At 46.1% G+C, this 16,258-nt stretch overlaps 1 protein-coding gene across 2 annotated transcripts in view; it reads right to left on the bottom strand.

Annotated features, from left to right (window-relative positions):
• Positions 1-8,354, bottom strand: part of HIPK2 (homeodomain interacting protein kinase 2) — a 305,511-nt gene extending 297,157 nt beyond the window's left edge. For both annotated transcript variants that reach the window (XM_086952951.1, XM_086952954.1), the window contains exon 1: positions 6,989-8,354. In XM_086952951.1, the coding sequence (XP_086809077.1) occupies positions 6,989-7,007 (19 nt within the window). In that variant the 5' untranslated portion in view covers positions 7,008-8,354. The remainder of the gene's footprint in view (positions 1-6,988) is intronic.
• Positions 8,355-16,258: the final 7,904 nt, after the last annotated feature.

The following is a 16,258-nucleotide window of genomic DNA, read 5'->3' as shown; positions in this document are numbered from 1 at the left end:
CAAGGAAATTAAATAACAACACCGACTCAAACCACTTTATTTCATCTGTAAGATTATTTACTTCATTTATATGTGCGTCAGTTACATCGAGGGCGAGGTAATGAGCACTGTTTGTGGCGTGTGAGTTATGGTTTGCATGGGTGTTATCAGGGCACGAGTCGGGGTACCACGCGGGTGGACAGCATCCCCCCACTTATTTCCGAGGGTTTTTCAGGGTGGACGCCGTCCACCCTGCTAAACAGCTGGACTTCACTCTCAGGCCACTGGGACGAGATCGGAGCGCACCTTCCGTGACGTCACTTCCTGTTGTGACGTCACGGAAGGTGACAGCGTCCCCCCCACTTCTCTTTTTAGGACTCGTGCCCTGGGTGTTATGCAAGTTATCCGTTGTGAAGTATTTCATGCTGTATATTTATGACCTCTGCAGCATACAGCATTGGACAGTGGTCAGTCAGCCAACTCCCCATTAGTTTTCTTTCATTGTGAGTAAAAGTGTCTGATCACATGCACATCCACCTAGAAGGAAGTGCACTTCAGTGCCAATGCTGGTGAGCCAGTACTTTAATTTTCAAATGTTATTTTCTTTTCATTCTTTATCCTTTTTAGGTCTGGCTTGAAAGTGCTGCTGTCGCTAAACTTTATATGATCAATCTAAATAGCTTTCAGAAGCACTAGGGGGGGGGGGGGGGCAGGAGTTGTGTGCTTCCACTGAAAAAGTGTTCCCTCTACAAAGCTGTGACTGATTTGTATATCCAGCTGCCTGGCCAGCTGCAGCACGGCTGCCCAGAGAAGGCTCTCTAATAAGACATAAAGTGTCAAGCTTAAGTGGGATAGAGATTGGCCTGCTTTCGGAGGGGACAGATACATAGCACTGTGATGCTGTTGCAGTGTCTTAGATATGTAGATAATTTATGGTGTGTGTTTTTCTCTAGCAGCAGCACAGAGAGGATGACTGCTGTCACGAGGAATGTATTGTTATTTTCAAGTACAAGCCCCCTCGCTTTCCCTTTCCCGTCATTAACTTTAGATTTCAGGTTGCAGTTGTGTGCTTGAGAGCATTACCGGATGCCTGTGGCTACACTGATCTACATGCATGTTCTAGGTCTTGTTTGACAAAGCAAGTGTCACTAGACCTTCTGTGATCAACAAAAGAGAGCTTTCAGGGCACTACTGAGAGAGGGGCTTAGGCTCCACCCTCACTGGGGTTCCCCGGAGTACAGGGTTTGATAGTGGGAGTTATGCGTTTCCACTTTAGAAGAGTGTTTGTATTTAACTTTTTGCTTATGGCAAAGCTTACAGTCAATAGAGCAGAACTGATTAGGCTATGGTAGGAAGCAAATTATCATGGCTAAGGGCCCGATTAATTTATTATGAAATATAACAGCAGTAGGCCTGATATATCTATTGTGTAAAGCATATGTTAACATTAATCCATTTAAGGGTGCACTGTATGAAACCCTGCTGAGAAGGATTTTGTTACATGGAATCTCATAGATTACTGTAGAATGCAATGGTTTTGATGCTGGTTACCCCATGTGACAAACTCTAGATACAGAAGATTCGGGCCATATGTAGGTAAATGGCATTTACCGATTCGTAAATACCGAATTTTACCGATTCGGTATTTACAATTCGGTAAATGCCATGTAGGTAATAATTCCTTAAATATTACCGAATCAGTAATATTCGGTAATTACCGATTCGGTAATTGCCATGGATTCCTATGGGCCTTGACACCCTGTTGCACCCCTGATTTTGGCTTGTGTGCAATGTGACACACATACATGCCCTTAGGGCATGTATGTGTGCCACATGGCACAGGTGTACATGCACAGATGTGCATGTACACAGAAATTCGTTATTTACCATGCCATTGTATTTCATGGTAAATAACGAATTTCTAAGGGCCTGTGGCACTGTTTCCAGTGCCACCTACATCCCAAATTTCTGATTCTGTACATTTACCTATTCGGTAATTTACCGATTCGGCAAAATTATCGATTCGGTAAATATACAGAATCAGTAATTTTCAGACCCCCTATATCTGGAATTACAAATACTGGTCGGTAACGGCCGAAATCGGCTGTTACCGACCGGTATTTTGCCACCTACATATGGCCCTTAGTCTGTGAGAATCCTTATTAAACTCTCTTAGAAGAAACAGTATTTTGCTTTGCCAGCTGTCATTTTGTTTACAGCTCTAGGCCTGATTAGTGCTCTAGAAAAAGGTATTTCAGATGCCATAGGTCTGGTTTGTTTATTATGAAAGGTTACATACAGCAAGTGAAGTTGGCCAGCTTTATTTACTATGTAACATAAATTAAAGCCATTAAGCCTTTAGGGGTGGATTTTTTGCACCATGTTAAAGCCTGCAGCCCGGTATTTTGTTACATGAATTTGCACAGATTACCTTTGCAGGGAAGAGTTTTGGTTACCCACTTTGACAAGCCTTAGGGGTAGACAATTTGCACCTTTATTCTTGATAGAATCTGTTTGGAAGGCGAGATAGACTATCTGCCAGGATCTTGTAGTGAAAAAATTATTATTAAACAATCCATCCATTTATAGAAATATATATTGATCTAGAATCAGAGAGGACCTTCTGGCCAGCTGACTTCTGCCATTATTCTGTCGGAGTGTCCTTTACACGGTGCTTCCATCCATGGCAGCTCACTGCAAGGGGTCATGGTTCAGGCCACGTCAGTATGGCTCTCTTACCCTATGAATGACAGCATTTTCTGACCATGTGTACTTACACCTACAAACGAGTGACTTCTAGCGTCAGGCCTAGTTGCCCAGTCCTTTAGTTTTCAATTTCCTCATTTAAAATAACTCTTTCAATTATTTGCTTTTTTTTCCCTGTTTATTTGCATTTTTCGGAGGGATATTACAGCTCCAGAGCAGTGCTAATTCAAGTCAAGTCAATAGATTTATATAGCGCGCTACATACCCAGAGGGTCTCAAGGCTCTTGAAGAAGGGAGGGGAATTACTAGTTGCTTGCTTCCCGCTCATTCAAACTGCAGTGCTTTCCATTCCGCGCGGCCCCTTCCTCAAACCCAGGCGACCATCATGGAATGCAGATGTCCACAGTGAACCATTGAGTCATCATTTTAAGATGTGGCGGTCATGTTGGAACCTTAAAAATATGATGGATGATGAACAGTACCGCTTTGAGACAGACAGCTACTGCTATGTTTAGGTTTGTTATTGCGAGCATATTCCTGGTGCAGTTGGAAGCACATTTTCTTTTTTCAATTTGTATTCTTTTAATTTATCTTGCATATGTTGTTCAGTTTGTGTGTTTTTTATGGCGGTTGTGTCAGAGGGTGAATGCAAGAATGTCAGTGGATGGAGGAATGGATTCATGACTGCAAATACGAGATACATACTGCATCTATGATGACCCATTGAGTGACTAAACCTACCACTGAGCCAAAAGGCATTTTCATTCATAAGCTGGGCCTTTTAGCATCATCAGTGCATGTTCATTTTTTAGTCATCCCTGTGTGCTTAAAATGTTTCCTCGGGTTACAGTGATTCCAATCTAATAGTATATTTTCTTTGTGCCAAAAAGATTCATGTTTTACTGTGATGTGCATTAAAACTAAAAGGCCTTTCTATATCTTTTCACCTGCTTCCAAGGAACCAACTGTAAGGTTCTATTAAAAGCAGGGCCACTGGAATTATGTGATTGTGTGGTCTATGCATTTTTCGCATAATTATGGGTTTGCCGCATTTGTCACATAATCCATCATCTGATGCAAAATCTGTAGATTATACCAAAAAAATGTGTCTGGGTCAAACGGTTCAAACGTTAATTAAAATGTAGCAACACATGTTGCAGCGCAGTGAAAGGACCTTTTCAAAGGTTTACCGGTCATCTTTCTGTTGCTTATTACAATATTTGGGTTGGGTGTTTAACTGCTGTTAATAAGGTGCAACCGATACCCGGACATTCTTAGCAAGCGTAAAAGTCGCAACATAACGAAGTAATTTCATCATAAATTGTGCTGCATTACGCCACATGGTTTGGCTTTTCTTGCTGTCTAATTTAGCTAAAACTGCCGTATAATTTGGCCGTTCCCTGCCGCATAATTACAGTGGCCCTGATTAGAATTAATATCTTCAATTGCGTACCAAAATGGCTCCCATCACCAGGGAAGATTTAATAAATTAAATGAATGAATAAATCAAGATAGGCTAGTTGACTCCTCATCCTTCTCTGGCTGATAAGATGAGTGCCACTGAGTGTGGTACCAGGAGGAATGAAACCCACATACCGGCTGCCACTGCACCGCGGTGGGCTCCTGTGAAATAAGCTGGGCGCCTGCAGTGTGTGATGCGTGCTGCCATTCGAAAACATGCAGCTAATGTTCGTTGCACACGCACTACACGATGCTGACGAATTACACACACTGACAGCACAAAGCTACAGCAGTCCATTCAGTAATAACACATCTGACACAGGCTGCATAATGACAGCACAATGCTTTTGTAGGTCCTACGCTGATCATACAAAGCGTATTGCTTTGTCTGGTGTTTCTTTTTTTTAACTCTTCTTACATTTTTGTGATAATTGTGAAGTGTCTCTGAAAGGGGAGTGCACAACCCGCTCGGGGAAAAGTCAAAAGTGCCCCCTGGCGTGACTTCACAAAAACGGCCACTTGTTTGTCGGACAAAGGCACCCGTCCAGAACACGCTGTAAACCAGGGTGCGATATGTGCAAATGTTGTTGTATGTTTTGCAGCAGCAGCTCGTGTTATATGACGCAATCGAACCGGTGAACACCATAAAGAGAGTTAATGGTTAGCTCGCGCCCGATACTGCAGTTTCCTCTCTGGCACGGGACAGCTGAACATTCGAAAGAGAACTAGAAAACAGACTTAGCTCGGAAGACAAACCCACCAATTGAAGAAAAAAAATTAAGATAAAATAATAACTGAAAGTCAGAGTTCGGAGGGCTGCTGTAACGGTAACATGAATAGAAAATGAGGAAGTAAAACAATTATATTTAAAATACACACAAAGCAACATGTGACAACATCTAATAATTGCTGTCTTTCGGGACTTAACTCTTTTTTATTGCCCAGTTTTGGACATTTTGTTGATATACACTGTGGTCCTATGGCTTGCACGGATGTGATCCGTGGAATGTCTATGTTATGTAGAGGCCCGGAGAGACCTCTGGCCCTGAAGGAGTTGTGCTCCTGTACCACTGCCACATGACACCAGACCTACAAACTGCAAAAAGAACAGATGATGGAGGGAAATCTGAACAAACGAAACAGTCAACCGGAGTCACAGATGTGTGTTTAACCCATCAATTATTATGTTTTTGCTCACTACACCACTCCAAGTTGGACCTAGCCTTATGCAAATCAGTCATGTCCCTGTGCCTCATGGGACCAGCCAGCCCGAACTGCCAGGCCAGGTCCACCATGGACCAGAAACAAGCATCCTGGGACCAGTTTCGAGGTGTCACCCCTCATCAGCCAGGCTAGCTGGAACCCAGTGACACAGTGAGCAAGGAACCAACGGTGGGGCATACATTGCCCACTAAGGGCAACAAGAGCAAAAAGAACAGATGATGCAGAACACATCAAACACTCACCCCCATTACAGATCTGGGCCTAAATCCATTGATTTTTGCTCACCATGCCATTCCAGTATGGACCCAGCCATATGAAAATCAGTCTTGACCCTGTGCCCCATGGGAACAGACCAGCCTTATGCGAAGACCTCTGTACTGGGGTGAATGTTTGACATTGTTCTGCATTCCGTCCATCAATAATTATTTTTGCATTTGTCACCCCGAGTGGGACGGGTATGCCCAGAGGTAGGTCCCCTGCTCTCCATGCCACTAGAATCAAGCTAGCCTGGATGATCAGTCCCATGCTTGTTTCCGGCCTAGGGAAGTCCTAGCCTGGCAGTTCGGGCTGGACTGTTCCCATGAGGGGCAGGGTCAAGGCTGATTTGCATATGGCTGGGTCCAAACTTGAATGGCATGTGGAGCAAAAAAACGATGGATTTAGGCCTTAGTGCCAGACCTCTGGGGGGTGGGGGGGGGGGGGGGGTGCGTGTTTGACATTGTTCAGCATTCTGTCCATCAATTGTTCTTTTTGCACTGGGGCAAACTGAAACATGCCACTAGACGGATACGTGCCCCTCCACATGACACCAGACTTGTGCCCTGCAGGATATGTGCCTTTCTACAACTGCAACATGGCACGTACCCTGCAGGGGATGGGGCATGTTGTAGAATTGCCTAGCGAGAGACCTGGGCTCTGCAGGAGACGTGTCCCTATAGAGCTGCCACATGACATCAGACCTATGCCCCGCAAATGTGCCCCCGTACAACTGCCACGCGCCACCAGACCCGTGGAATACAAGAGATGAGCCCCGTCACAGAACCGTTGCCAGTTGAGCCCGATGCCCCCCTGAAGCCTATGCCCTGCTTATGTGGCAGACTTAACACTTTATACCATAATGCCAGTAGCTCCGTATCCGCCCCGCTGCATGAGCACAAGGCCCCTTTCAACCCAGATAAAAGTATAGGGGGAGTGGGCTTAGAAATGGCGTGCCAGTCTCCCCGGGGCACCATTGGGCGAACCAACCCCTCTCTGTGATTACAGCGGATTATGGCCGGTGCATACCAGTCTGTTAGGACAGTTCACGCCTGTCGCAGCTCAGGGGCGAGAGAGGGGGGCTATTTCCTGCCCTCTACGTGATTGGAGCGTGCAGCCTGGCGTTGCGTAATGTCAGCGGTATGTTTAGCGCTATAAAAACAGTAAATGCATTCATACATGAACAGATGTTATCAACAAAAAAGAGACAGGGAGTTGGTTTCTGTAGGGAGGGGGCATGAGGAAACCAGAGGGTTAAAGTTAACACTTTTTTACTGCCCCCCAGCACTCACACAGGCAGGAGCAGGGAGCCCCCGTCCGAGCGCCCTAGAGCCTGCGCGCAGCGCTATAGCCGGGCCCTTACCTCCATGAACAGGGGCCATCGGTGCAGGGCGGGTTGTGCTTCATGGCAGGCGCCAGGGAAGGGGGCAGGGTCGGTCTCCGCTGCGGCTGCAGCCCCGGGCTCCGGCCTCATCCAGCGCCGCTGCCGTCCGCAGTGCAGCCGCCTCCGGGGAGTAGTGGCCGGGGCATGGGGTAGGCTCAGGGTCCGGCGGCTCTGCCAGTCGCTGCCTCCTCCTGGCGATGCGGCATCCCGGGCCCGCGGCAGGACGGGATCTGCTGCGCCCCGCTCCGGGGGGGCGACATCCACTGGGGGGTGGGATCCACCCGGGAAGGAGGGATCCTCCCAGGAAGGACACGGCTCAAATATCCAGCAGGGAGCGAGTCTCTAACCGGAGAGACGAGGATTTCTCCGGGAAGGGAGATCCACCCGGGGAAAGGGGATCTAGCAGCGAAAAAAAGATCAGTATGGGATCTGTGGGGATGGATCTACCGGGGGAGGAGGGGTAAAAGGAGAGAGGATTGTATTGGGAGCATAGCCTCTTGGGGGCAGGAATCACCAAGTCCGGCAGCGAGGGAGGGAGCTCTGTGTAGCGATCGGGAGAGCGAGGGGCGGCATCTCGTCCTGTGCGGGATCCCTCCCTGCAGATCACGGTTAGACCAGCCAGTCCGGGAGGAAATCTGCCTGCAGAGCCGGGGAGGAGGAGCCGATCCTCCGAGAGAGCAGCAAATCCAGGCTCAGATCAGGAAAGAGTAGAGCCGGTCCAACCAGGGGAGAGCAGCAGATCCCGGGAAGAGAACACCCGATCGCAGAGATCCTACCAGCTCTGACGCGGCGGGGATTCGTCAGCGGATCCAGACAGATCCTTCTAGCAGGGGAAGGGGGCGCTGGGTCCGGCCCGCGAGCGGCGATCTGCTCCCGGCGGAAACCAGATCTAGGCTGCGATCGCCTCTGCGGAGTTGATCCCGTCAGATCAGTCGATGTAGGCTGAGTCCTTTTTGGAGACAGTGAAAGGTGGGGGCAGCTTTTTGATGAGAAATCCAAGGACCCAGAAAGCAGCAGATCTCGCCGGGTGAGAGGGCTCGGATCTTGCGGAGGCAGGGCGATCCCAGCACAGCCCGGCTGCTTCTGGCCGGGGTCCCCTCGCTGTCCCGCCGGCCGGGTCTACAGACTCCTGCGCCCTTCACTGCTGCAGCCCGCCCCTGCCCGGCCCCCTCCCGGCTCCGGGATCACATCTGTAGAGGGGGAGATAGCGAGCAGCAGCCCCCTGCCTGGGAAAACAGAAAGTTGCATTGAAAAGAGCAGGCTAGCAGGGGGAGGGCTCTCCTTCCTCCTTGTGCCCGCAGAGTAATCAAGCGCCCATTGCACGGATGAGGAGGGCGGCCCGCCTGCCGCACGCACTGTCACGCACACCCAGGCGGCGGGCGGGCTGTCATGGCAATGCGCGAGCCTCGCACATCCTTGCAGGATCCTTGTTGGGCCAACATTTCAATCAAGTGTAGTCAGGAGGGCGAGGGGGAGGCTGCCCTGGGGAGCTACTCCTCTGCTGGCATTTAAAGTTGTTTCCACTGTGTTGTGACACATGATGGTACAACCCACGCATGCCTCCAAGAGCAGCTGATGGTTGGGTTCTGGTGCCCAGAAGCCAATGCAACAAAAACCAAGCATTGTGGGTTTAACACCTGACCTGTTGTGGTGTAGTTCTCACTAATCCATAAGACCGGTGCATTTGTTGGACAACATAAACTTTGGTTGGGGTTCCTAGACTGATTCCGGGTACGCCCACGGGATATGTTGGACTAGAGACCAGCTAACTTACAGTGCCACCACAAGCACCTTAACCTTACCAGGGAGCGGATGGTTTATGGCATGGCCGGACTGGCCGTAGCGGGCACCGGCAAATCCCCCGGTGCGCCGCACGGGTGGGGGCCGGTTTGGGGCCCCTGGGGGCTGTTTTTGTTACAGGGCCGTTTTTGCAGCATAGCTGCAAAATCGGCCCTGTAACAAAATCGGACGAAAACCGGCCCTGGAAAAGAGCTCGGCGGCACCGCCGAGCACTTTGCCAGGGCCTGTTTTGGTTCCCAGTCCGGCCCTGGTTTCTGGCAACCACTGAACATGACAACTCTGACCCCTCAGGGGTTGTGAAAACAGATCAGAGCTTTTCGCTCAGTCAGACTACTCATGCTCAGATAAATATACATAATGTATGGAATACATGTGCTGCGATAATCAGTAGACAGAAGCAGATGAAGGAGATTACAAGCACCAAAAGTGTAAATAGTAGATACAGTTCTGCCATGGTGCTAAAACAGTGTATATATGCAGGCATATAAACAAGGCAGTAATCCGGCGTACTACAAAACAACAAAAGAGTACCTTGCTACAACTCAAATAGGCAAAATGGGAGATCTAAGTTATTAATAGACCACCACCACCACCACCCATGAGTATTAATTACGAAAGAGGAGGGGAAAGTGTGTATAAACTGCAGTGAACATGCAGTGAGGAAAAAAGGGAACCCTCAGGCACCCGCACTGGGCAGGTAGCCAGTCATCTTCATCGGGTTCCTATTTGTTAGTACGAGGCTAATACTGAAAAAAATAGTGCTAATTAAAATGAGTCATGACTACTCCCCTGAAAAAAGATTTTTTAATAAAGGGGTAGTACTGACCCAGTTAAAACCAAGTGAACAGTCGGACATGTGAAAGGTTGTGTAAATTTGAACCTAATGTCCTAGAAAGGTCGACATGTTTCAGCTAACGAACCAAAAGTTAGTTCAGCATTCCTCAGGACCAATAAACGTTCTTACCTGTGGGGAGGTGCACCCTAAGGCATCTACTGCCAACTAGGTAAATAGACGGATAACATTTTTTTTACAAACTTGTAAATGAAGACCTGCAAATTCCCAGGTACAAACACTCCCATGTCAGGGTGTACACAATTCTAAAAGGAGAGGTAACGGGCTTCCTGGGCGCGTGGCAGGGGTAAACCTTCACGCCAGCATTTTCTTGCCGGCGACTCCCCGCGTCCACACCTATTTCAATCACATCCACGGCCCGTTGTTGTTTAAATATAGTAATCCGGCGTACTCCTACTATGCAAGCCCTACTCTAAGTGTACCTAAAGTGTGTGTGTGTAGGTATACAGCCAAGAATCTCCGCAAGGGATGATCCAGCCCAATTTCCTGGCGGACGAATATGAAGGACCCCATCTTGGTCACGAACTGGACACGCCTCACGAGATGTCAGACCGCTGTATGCTGAAGTCTCAGCATGCAGGAACCGTAGGTGTCAGCTGAAGATCCTCCTGTGCTAATCTATCGGGATTCTCATTATTTATAATAGAAAGCAGCCTTGCGATATACGTTTAGTTTAGCGGTGTTATAGATATATAGATAGCTCTGTTGCCCCATGGATGAAGCTAGAACAACATTTGTACTTCTTGCGTAAAGGGTCTTGTACAATATTTTCAAGGCATCGTGATAATGGTGTGGGCAGCTAGTTGTGTAAACAAAGTAGTTTCAGAGAAAGTAATGCAACATTGTTGTGCATGCGAATATGTGCAAAAGGTTACGGCTGATATGTTATTGTAAAAAAATAGGACAATGTAAGAAATGAGCAGCTTCGCTACATGAGCCAAGCCAGGGAACATAACACCCACTCCTCATACTAAGGGTCGATATATGAAAAGCTATCTTAAAGAAATCAGGACATAATTAAATCGAACTAAAAATGTTCAAAACTACTTCTAAAATTGTCTAAAAGCAAGCCTCCTTTAAAATGTTCATAGAAAAGCCTTAAAAGCCATTATTTTATTTGAAATCCCAAGCACTCAGAAAGCCATGGTGCCTAGAAAAATAAAGCAAAAGCTGTTTTGATCCAATTTGTTTAAAAAATGTACCAAAAGATTACCACCACACGGAAAGGCCAATTGTTTAAGTGTTCCGAGTGGTAGACACAACATTGCTCACATCCACAAATGACGGTCCCAAAGGCGTCCCTTGAAGCAGGTTTATGGAGCAAAGTTGATTCCATCCAGTACCCACAACAGCCGCTGAGGGAGGGACTGCATCCTGTACGCATATCGTTGTGCCAGTGTCTGTTTCACTTGGAGCCAAAGCACCCAGGGTGGCTGGAAGAATGCATTCATCAGCAATGGAATATGCTGGGGACAACAATACCCATGGGCGTTTAAGGGTTCCATCAGTACTTCAATGTCCAGCGGCGCAACCAATGGTGATCCTGGGCATAGAGCCAATACGCATTTGTGACTCCATAGCAGGCAGCAGAATACAGGCCGTACACAGTGAACCCAACAGGCCTGAAGGACAAGAATCAGTGCTCATTCAGTTCTCGAAGCATAGGTGTGCCAAAGCAATGTACCAATTGCTCATGGCACCGTAGCACAAGCAGTACTGTCTCCATTCTGGGTTTAACTGAAACGTCCATTGCAGAGCATAAAAATTAAAATCAGGATTCCTGCCCCAAGTAGCAGGACAAGCGGGAGCCCTCCAAAAACGCTTCTCAACATGAAGTGTATGAAAGATGGGATAACGCCAAAATTCACCGAAAGGTACTAACCAGTTCAGAGCCGATACATAGTGCACAATTCCCTTTGTATCAGACATAATAAAGATACAGTGAACTAGCTCCCCAAAATGTAGCATGAAGTTAGTGTGGAGTAGTGTCTGTATCTCAGACGAGGACCTTGCAGCCTGGCGATCAAATGTCTCTCTGGCCGAAGTTATGGCCACATCCTTTTGAAAAAGCATGGCTTTCAGTTTGCTAATAGAATCAAAGCCTATGTTAGAAACATTTAACAAAGCCCATAGTGTTGCCTCCCTAAATGTGTGGGCAGGTGGGAACAGTACTTGTGTGCAACAAGTGACAATGGAATTAACCGTTACCTGATAAGCGTTCCCCGGTTCCATTAAACAGCAACCTTGATCCCACATGAGAGCAGCTTGAAGACCGGACGTATCACAACAGCCAGGGAACCCTTCAGATAACAGTAAGAAAACAGAAGTGACAGTGGTCTACACTAGATGCTAGCACATCACAATATTCAGGAAATAAGTAGACAGTACAACCAGTATTGTGAGCCCAATGGACCAAGTAACACTATGTACCCAAATAGCGGTAAGTATATAAGAAAAAACACTTTCAAATATACACAATATATAAAAAGGGTCCAGAGCACCGCTAATTATTAATACATAGTCCGTCAATCCGACAGGTCCAAAGTTGTGAGACACGATTCACAAAATATGAAGACTCTGCAAGAGACGGGTAGTTTCAATTGCTTTAATCTTTTAGGATGTTCAGTTTATTGGACAATCTGAACTGACAAACAGCAGGCACTTGTTTCGTCATATTCAAAGACTTTTTCAATCCTCAAAGAGTCTTCACCAAATGGAAGTACATAAATAGTTCATCCAGTATATGTCAGCAGTCAGATAATAGGACAAGTTTGCAACTGAAGCAGTGTATGCTCCATGAAGAATAATGTCTTTGCGAACCAATGAGGGCCCGCCTAAAGCATCCTCACAGTCAGAACCACTAAGGAAAGCTTTTTTGTCCCCATTTCGGCATCTAAAACTGAATAGTAATTCCCAGTACTCATGCACATAACCCTCCCCTGGTATTCATATCTGACTACCTGTTGGTATTGGAGACAATATTGGAATTGGAAAGTTGTGACTAGTAGGGTAATGTAACCATGGATAATCCAGTCTGTGGATGGTGTCTCAGCCACAGTATAAGTGATTGGTCTAATTTTCCAATGTGCAATATAGTATATTTTACATCTCTTTGTGCCCTTACCATCTGCTTTTCTGTTAGATCATACACTGAAATCAGACCTGTGCTGTTGATGTAACACCACAGCACATGGCCAGAACATAGTGTTTGCAACGTCCAGCTCAGTAACACAAAGGACAGTAATTGTGACTGTCCATGCTGTAAAATTGACATATCTTGCTGTATTATTCCAATTGCAGAAGATACTTTGTTGCCCAGTGAATACATTCTGAATGATAATGTGGTCATACCGTTGTCAACCACGGCCAAAGCCTTTTCTAGTTAACCTTGTCAATCTTGCGCAATCTCTCAGCAGATTCCTGTTGAGAAATTTTCTACAGCTCGTTGTATATTTCATGGAAGAAGAAGTGCTTTTGATGTGGGTTCTGTGGGGCCTACTAAAAATAAAATCCCTGAGATCCATGTCTTCAGAAAGAAGGGACACGTGTTGCTTCACCTGAGAAAGTGTTGAGGTTTTTAGCCAATAGAGGGACATCTTCTCAACACTATATGATGTCACCATCATGGTTTCCTCTAAACTACACGCCTGAGCAGGCACGCACACCTAGGCTTCCCTCCGCGCAGACACCTACAATCAGCGCACACTACAAAGGATTCCACTGCATTCAGTAAATACTTCAGTGGAGCCTCTGAAGTGCGGCTGATGGTGATGCTGCTGCGCTTCCAAATGCATTTCTTAAGACATGTTTTTCGCCTTTAGAAATGCTAATGGGGGTGTTTAAATACCTGCAAGGCTGTCATTAAACAGCAGGAGAAAATTCCCAGAGCTTTCTTTGCAGCCCGAGTCCCGTTTGCCTAGTCCACAGACCTCTGGCTCCTCCACATTTTGTTTTCTCCTCTGTCTGGCTGTGGCATCACACATGCTTGTCTGAGGCCTTATCATTCGGTATGCTGGTTGGTCTCAGTTCTGCAGCCTCTGCTATTTTTCTGGCCATTCACCTCTTCAGTGACTTGTTAAACACTCTTCTCCAGCGTGATGCAGCTTACATCACAGCCTCCTCCTGATTTCTCCAGTTCTTCTCTCTTTTTTTGTTGCATTGTGTGACATCACTGGCTTCGGCTGTGGCTTCACATGTGCTTTTTCTGTTTGTAAGATGCTTCCATCCAGTACAGCACCTTCAGCTCTTATTGTTAGTCAGTTACTTATGAAACACTCGCTACTGCATGCTGCCATTCACATACGTGTCTCCCACCTTAAACTGCTCAGTATGTCAGTTTATCATTTCAACCAGCACTTCTCTAAACTGCCAGGAGCTCTGCAGTATGTGCCGTTGACACTTAGGCAGTGATTACAGATACAGCAGCAGGACAAGTTGTAGGGTTTGTGGTGCCCAGACAGATTAGGAACAAGTGAGTGCCCTTTTATATCTTTTATTAGTACAACAGGTTATTGTCAACATGACAAAGCAAAGGATGAATCAGATAGTCCTTTCTAAAAAGGAGATGGACCACAGTGCATTCAGCTAGGCAACTGTACCCCCACCCACCCCTTTACAATATCCTCAGGCCAGTCAACAATAAAAATTAAGATCTAAAGATAAATACATATTGTTTGCATCCATTCCATTTGAAACTTTGCAAATCAGCATTTTTCAAACAATCATAACCTTTTTTAAAGTAAGTTTATTTGAATCAATCAATCAATCAGCATACGTAGAGTGCAACGCTGTCATCCCTAAGGATATCTGGGTGCTGGGATGCAATGCCTCGGTCAAAAAGCCAAGTCTAGGGTTTGTTTCTGAACTCTGCCAGGGAAGGTGTACTGGGGGGAGGGAGGGGCACTGGGTGGCGGGAGGAGAAAAACGGCAGGAAGAGGGCAAGAGACGAGCAGAAAAAGCAGGACAGTGTGCAAGAAGCGAGCAGAAAAGGCAAAAAGAGGGTAAGAAATGAGCAGAGAAGGCAGAAACAGAGGGCAAGAAGCGAACAGAAAAGGCAAAAAGCGGGCCAGAATTGAGCAGAAAAGGCAAAAAGAGGGCAAGAAATAAGCTGAGTAGGCACAAACAGATGGTAAGAAACAAGCTGCTTTGTTTAACCTTATTATTGCATACATATGTCTGTCAGTTTTAGCCAATAGCATGTTGTATTTTTTCCGCTTTTATTCTTTCAATTTATCTTGCAAAAGGGGCTCAACTTGTATATGTGCTGTATTGTGGTTGTGCAAGTTGGTGAATGCAAGAATGAATACGTGATTTATGGATACACAAATGCAAGGGTGCATGTGTGATGACTTATTCAGTGCTTAAACCTATCAGTGACTAAGAAGTACCTGTAAATTAAAAGCAAGGCTTATTGGCAGTGCCAATGCTTGTTATTTACCTATAAGTGGTAGCTGATCGACTTGCCTTGTTGCACATCTCATCACTCAGTTGCACACACAAGCAAGAAATGTGTGCACACCAACATTCCATTGCCGCACATAAGAAAGAGAAATTAGAGGGAACATTGGTCACCATCCCAAAATGTTCTGATTGTATGTATCGTTGATTAGCCCCATTTATCCTAAAAACTTTGGTGATACCAAGGAATCTAGATTGACACCCATTCATGTCCACATGCCAAACCAACCACCACTTCCAATTGGGATCTGATGAATTAAAGGAACCATTCAGTATCATGGGATCTAGTGTATCCTCACTGAAGTGTGTTAGATGCTGCCAGTTCTTAACCTGTGAGAATGCAGGAATACGCGGTGTGTTCAAATCCTTTGTTTGTTCTATTCCTTGACAGGACGTTTGTTGCACTGTTTTTATTGAGAAACACGATTTGATGTGGTATGAGGTATGCTCTAAATAGGGCCTCATTTCCCTGAACCTGCAAAACTTATGTCCACTACGCAGATTTTGTGTCTATGGTGTCTTTCCAAAAGTCGAAACCCTGTACGGACAGCAGTTGGGAAATACAGGAAGCAGAGTATATCAGCTTATTGTTCGTGAGCATATTTTTCTTTGCAGGTGTAGGTGCAGGTTTATAATAATAAGAGGCTGGATCTGATGTGTCAAAACTAGAACATGAAAAAGGCAGTTACCAAACCAATCCAGAGAATGTGGAAAAGTAAACCAACTGTAATCCAGAGATGTACACAGGGAACAACAATGTCATTATTTTTCAGCCAAAGATAGAGAACATATACTCTTGAAAGGAAGAGGCGGTGGTGGCAGCTCTGGTTCACTTGAATCCGTCGAGAAGTCGTCATAATGTACAAAGTAGCTTGACGCCGTCCGGGCTATTCTTGGAAGCTCAGCAGGTTTTGTATAACTGGGAGATGACTCGATCTGTGACATATTAAGCAAAAAACAACGTTCACAAGGAACTCATTTCCATCATTTGATATACTTTCAGGCAAGGAATATTTTTATCTTGTGTGATTTAAACACAACCAGAAAAATGGGAAATAAATCCACAATACAATTAGGCGTATTACTTTCGTAGCTGCAACCTACAGACCAATTATTTCAGCTGTACCCACTTCAGCTGA

Source organism: Lissotriton vulgaris, chromosome 1_2 (assembly GCF_964263255.1).
Source record: "Lissotriton vulgaris chromosome 1_2, aLisVul1.2, whole genome shotgun sequence".
NCBI lineage: Eukaryota > Metazoa > Chordata > Amphibia > Caudata > Salamandridae > Lissotriton > Lissotriton vulgaris.
Note: the sequence above shows the minus strand (reverse complement) of the source record. Positions and strands in the feature narration are given on the sequence as shown.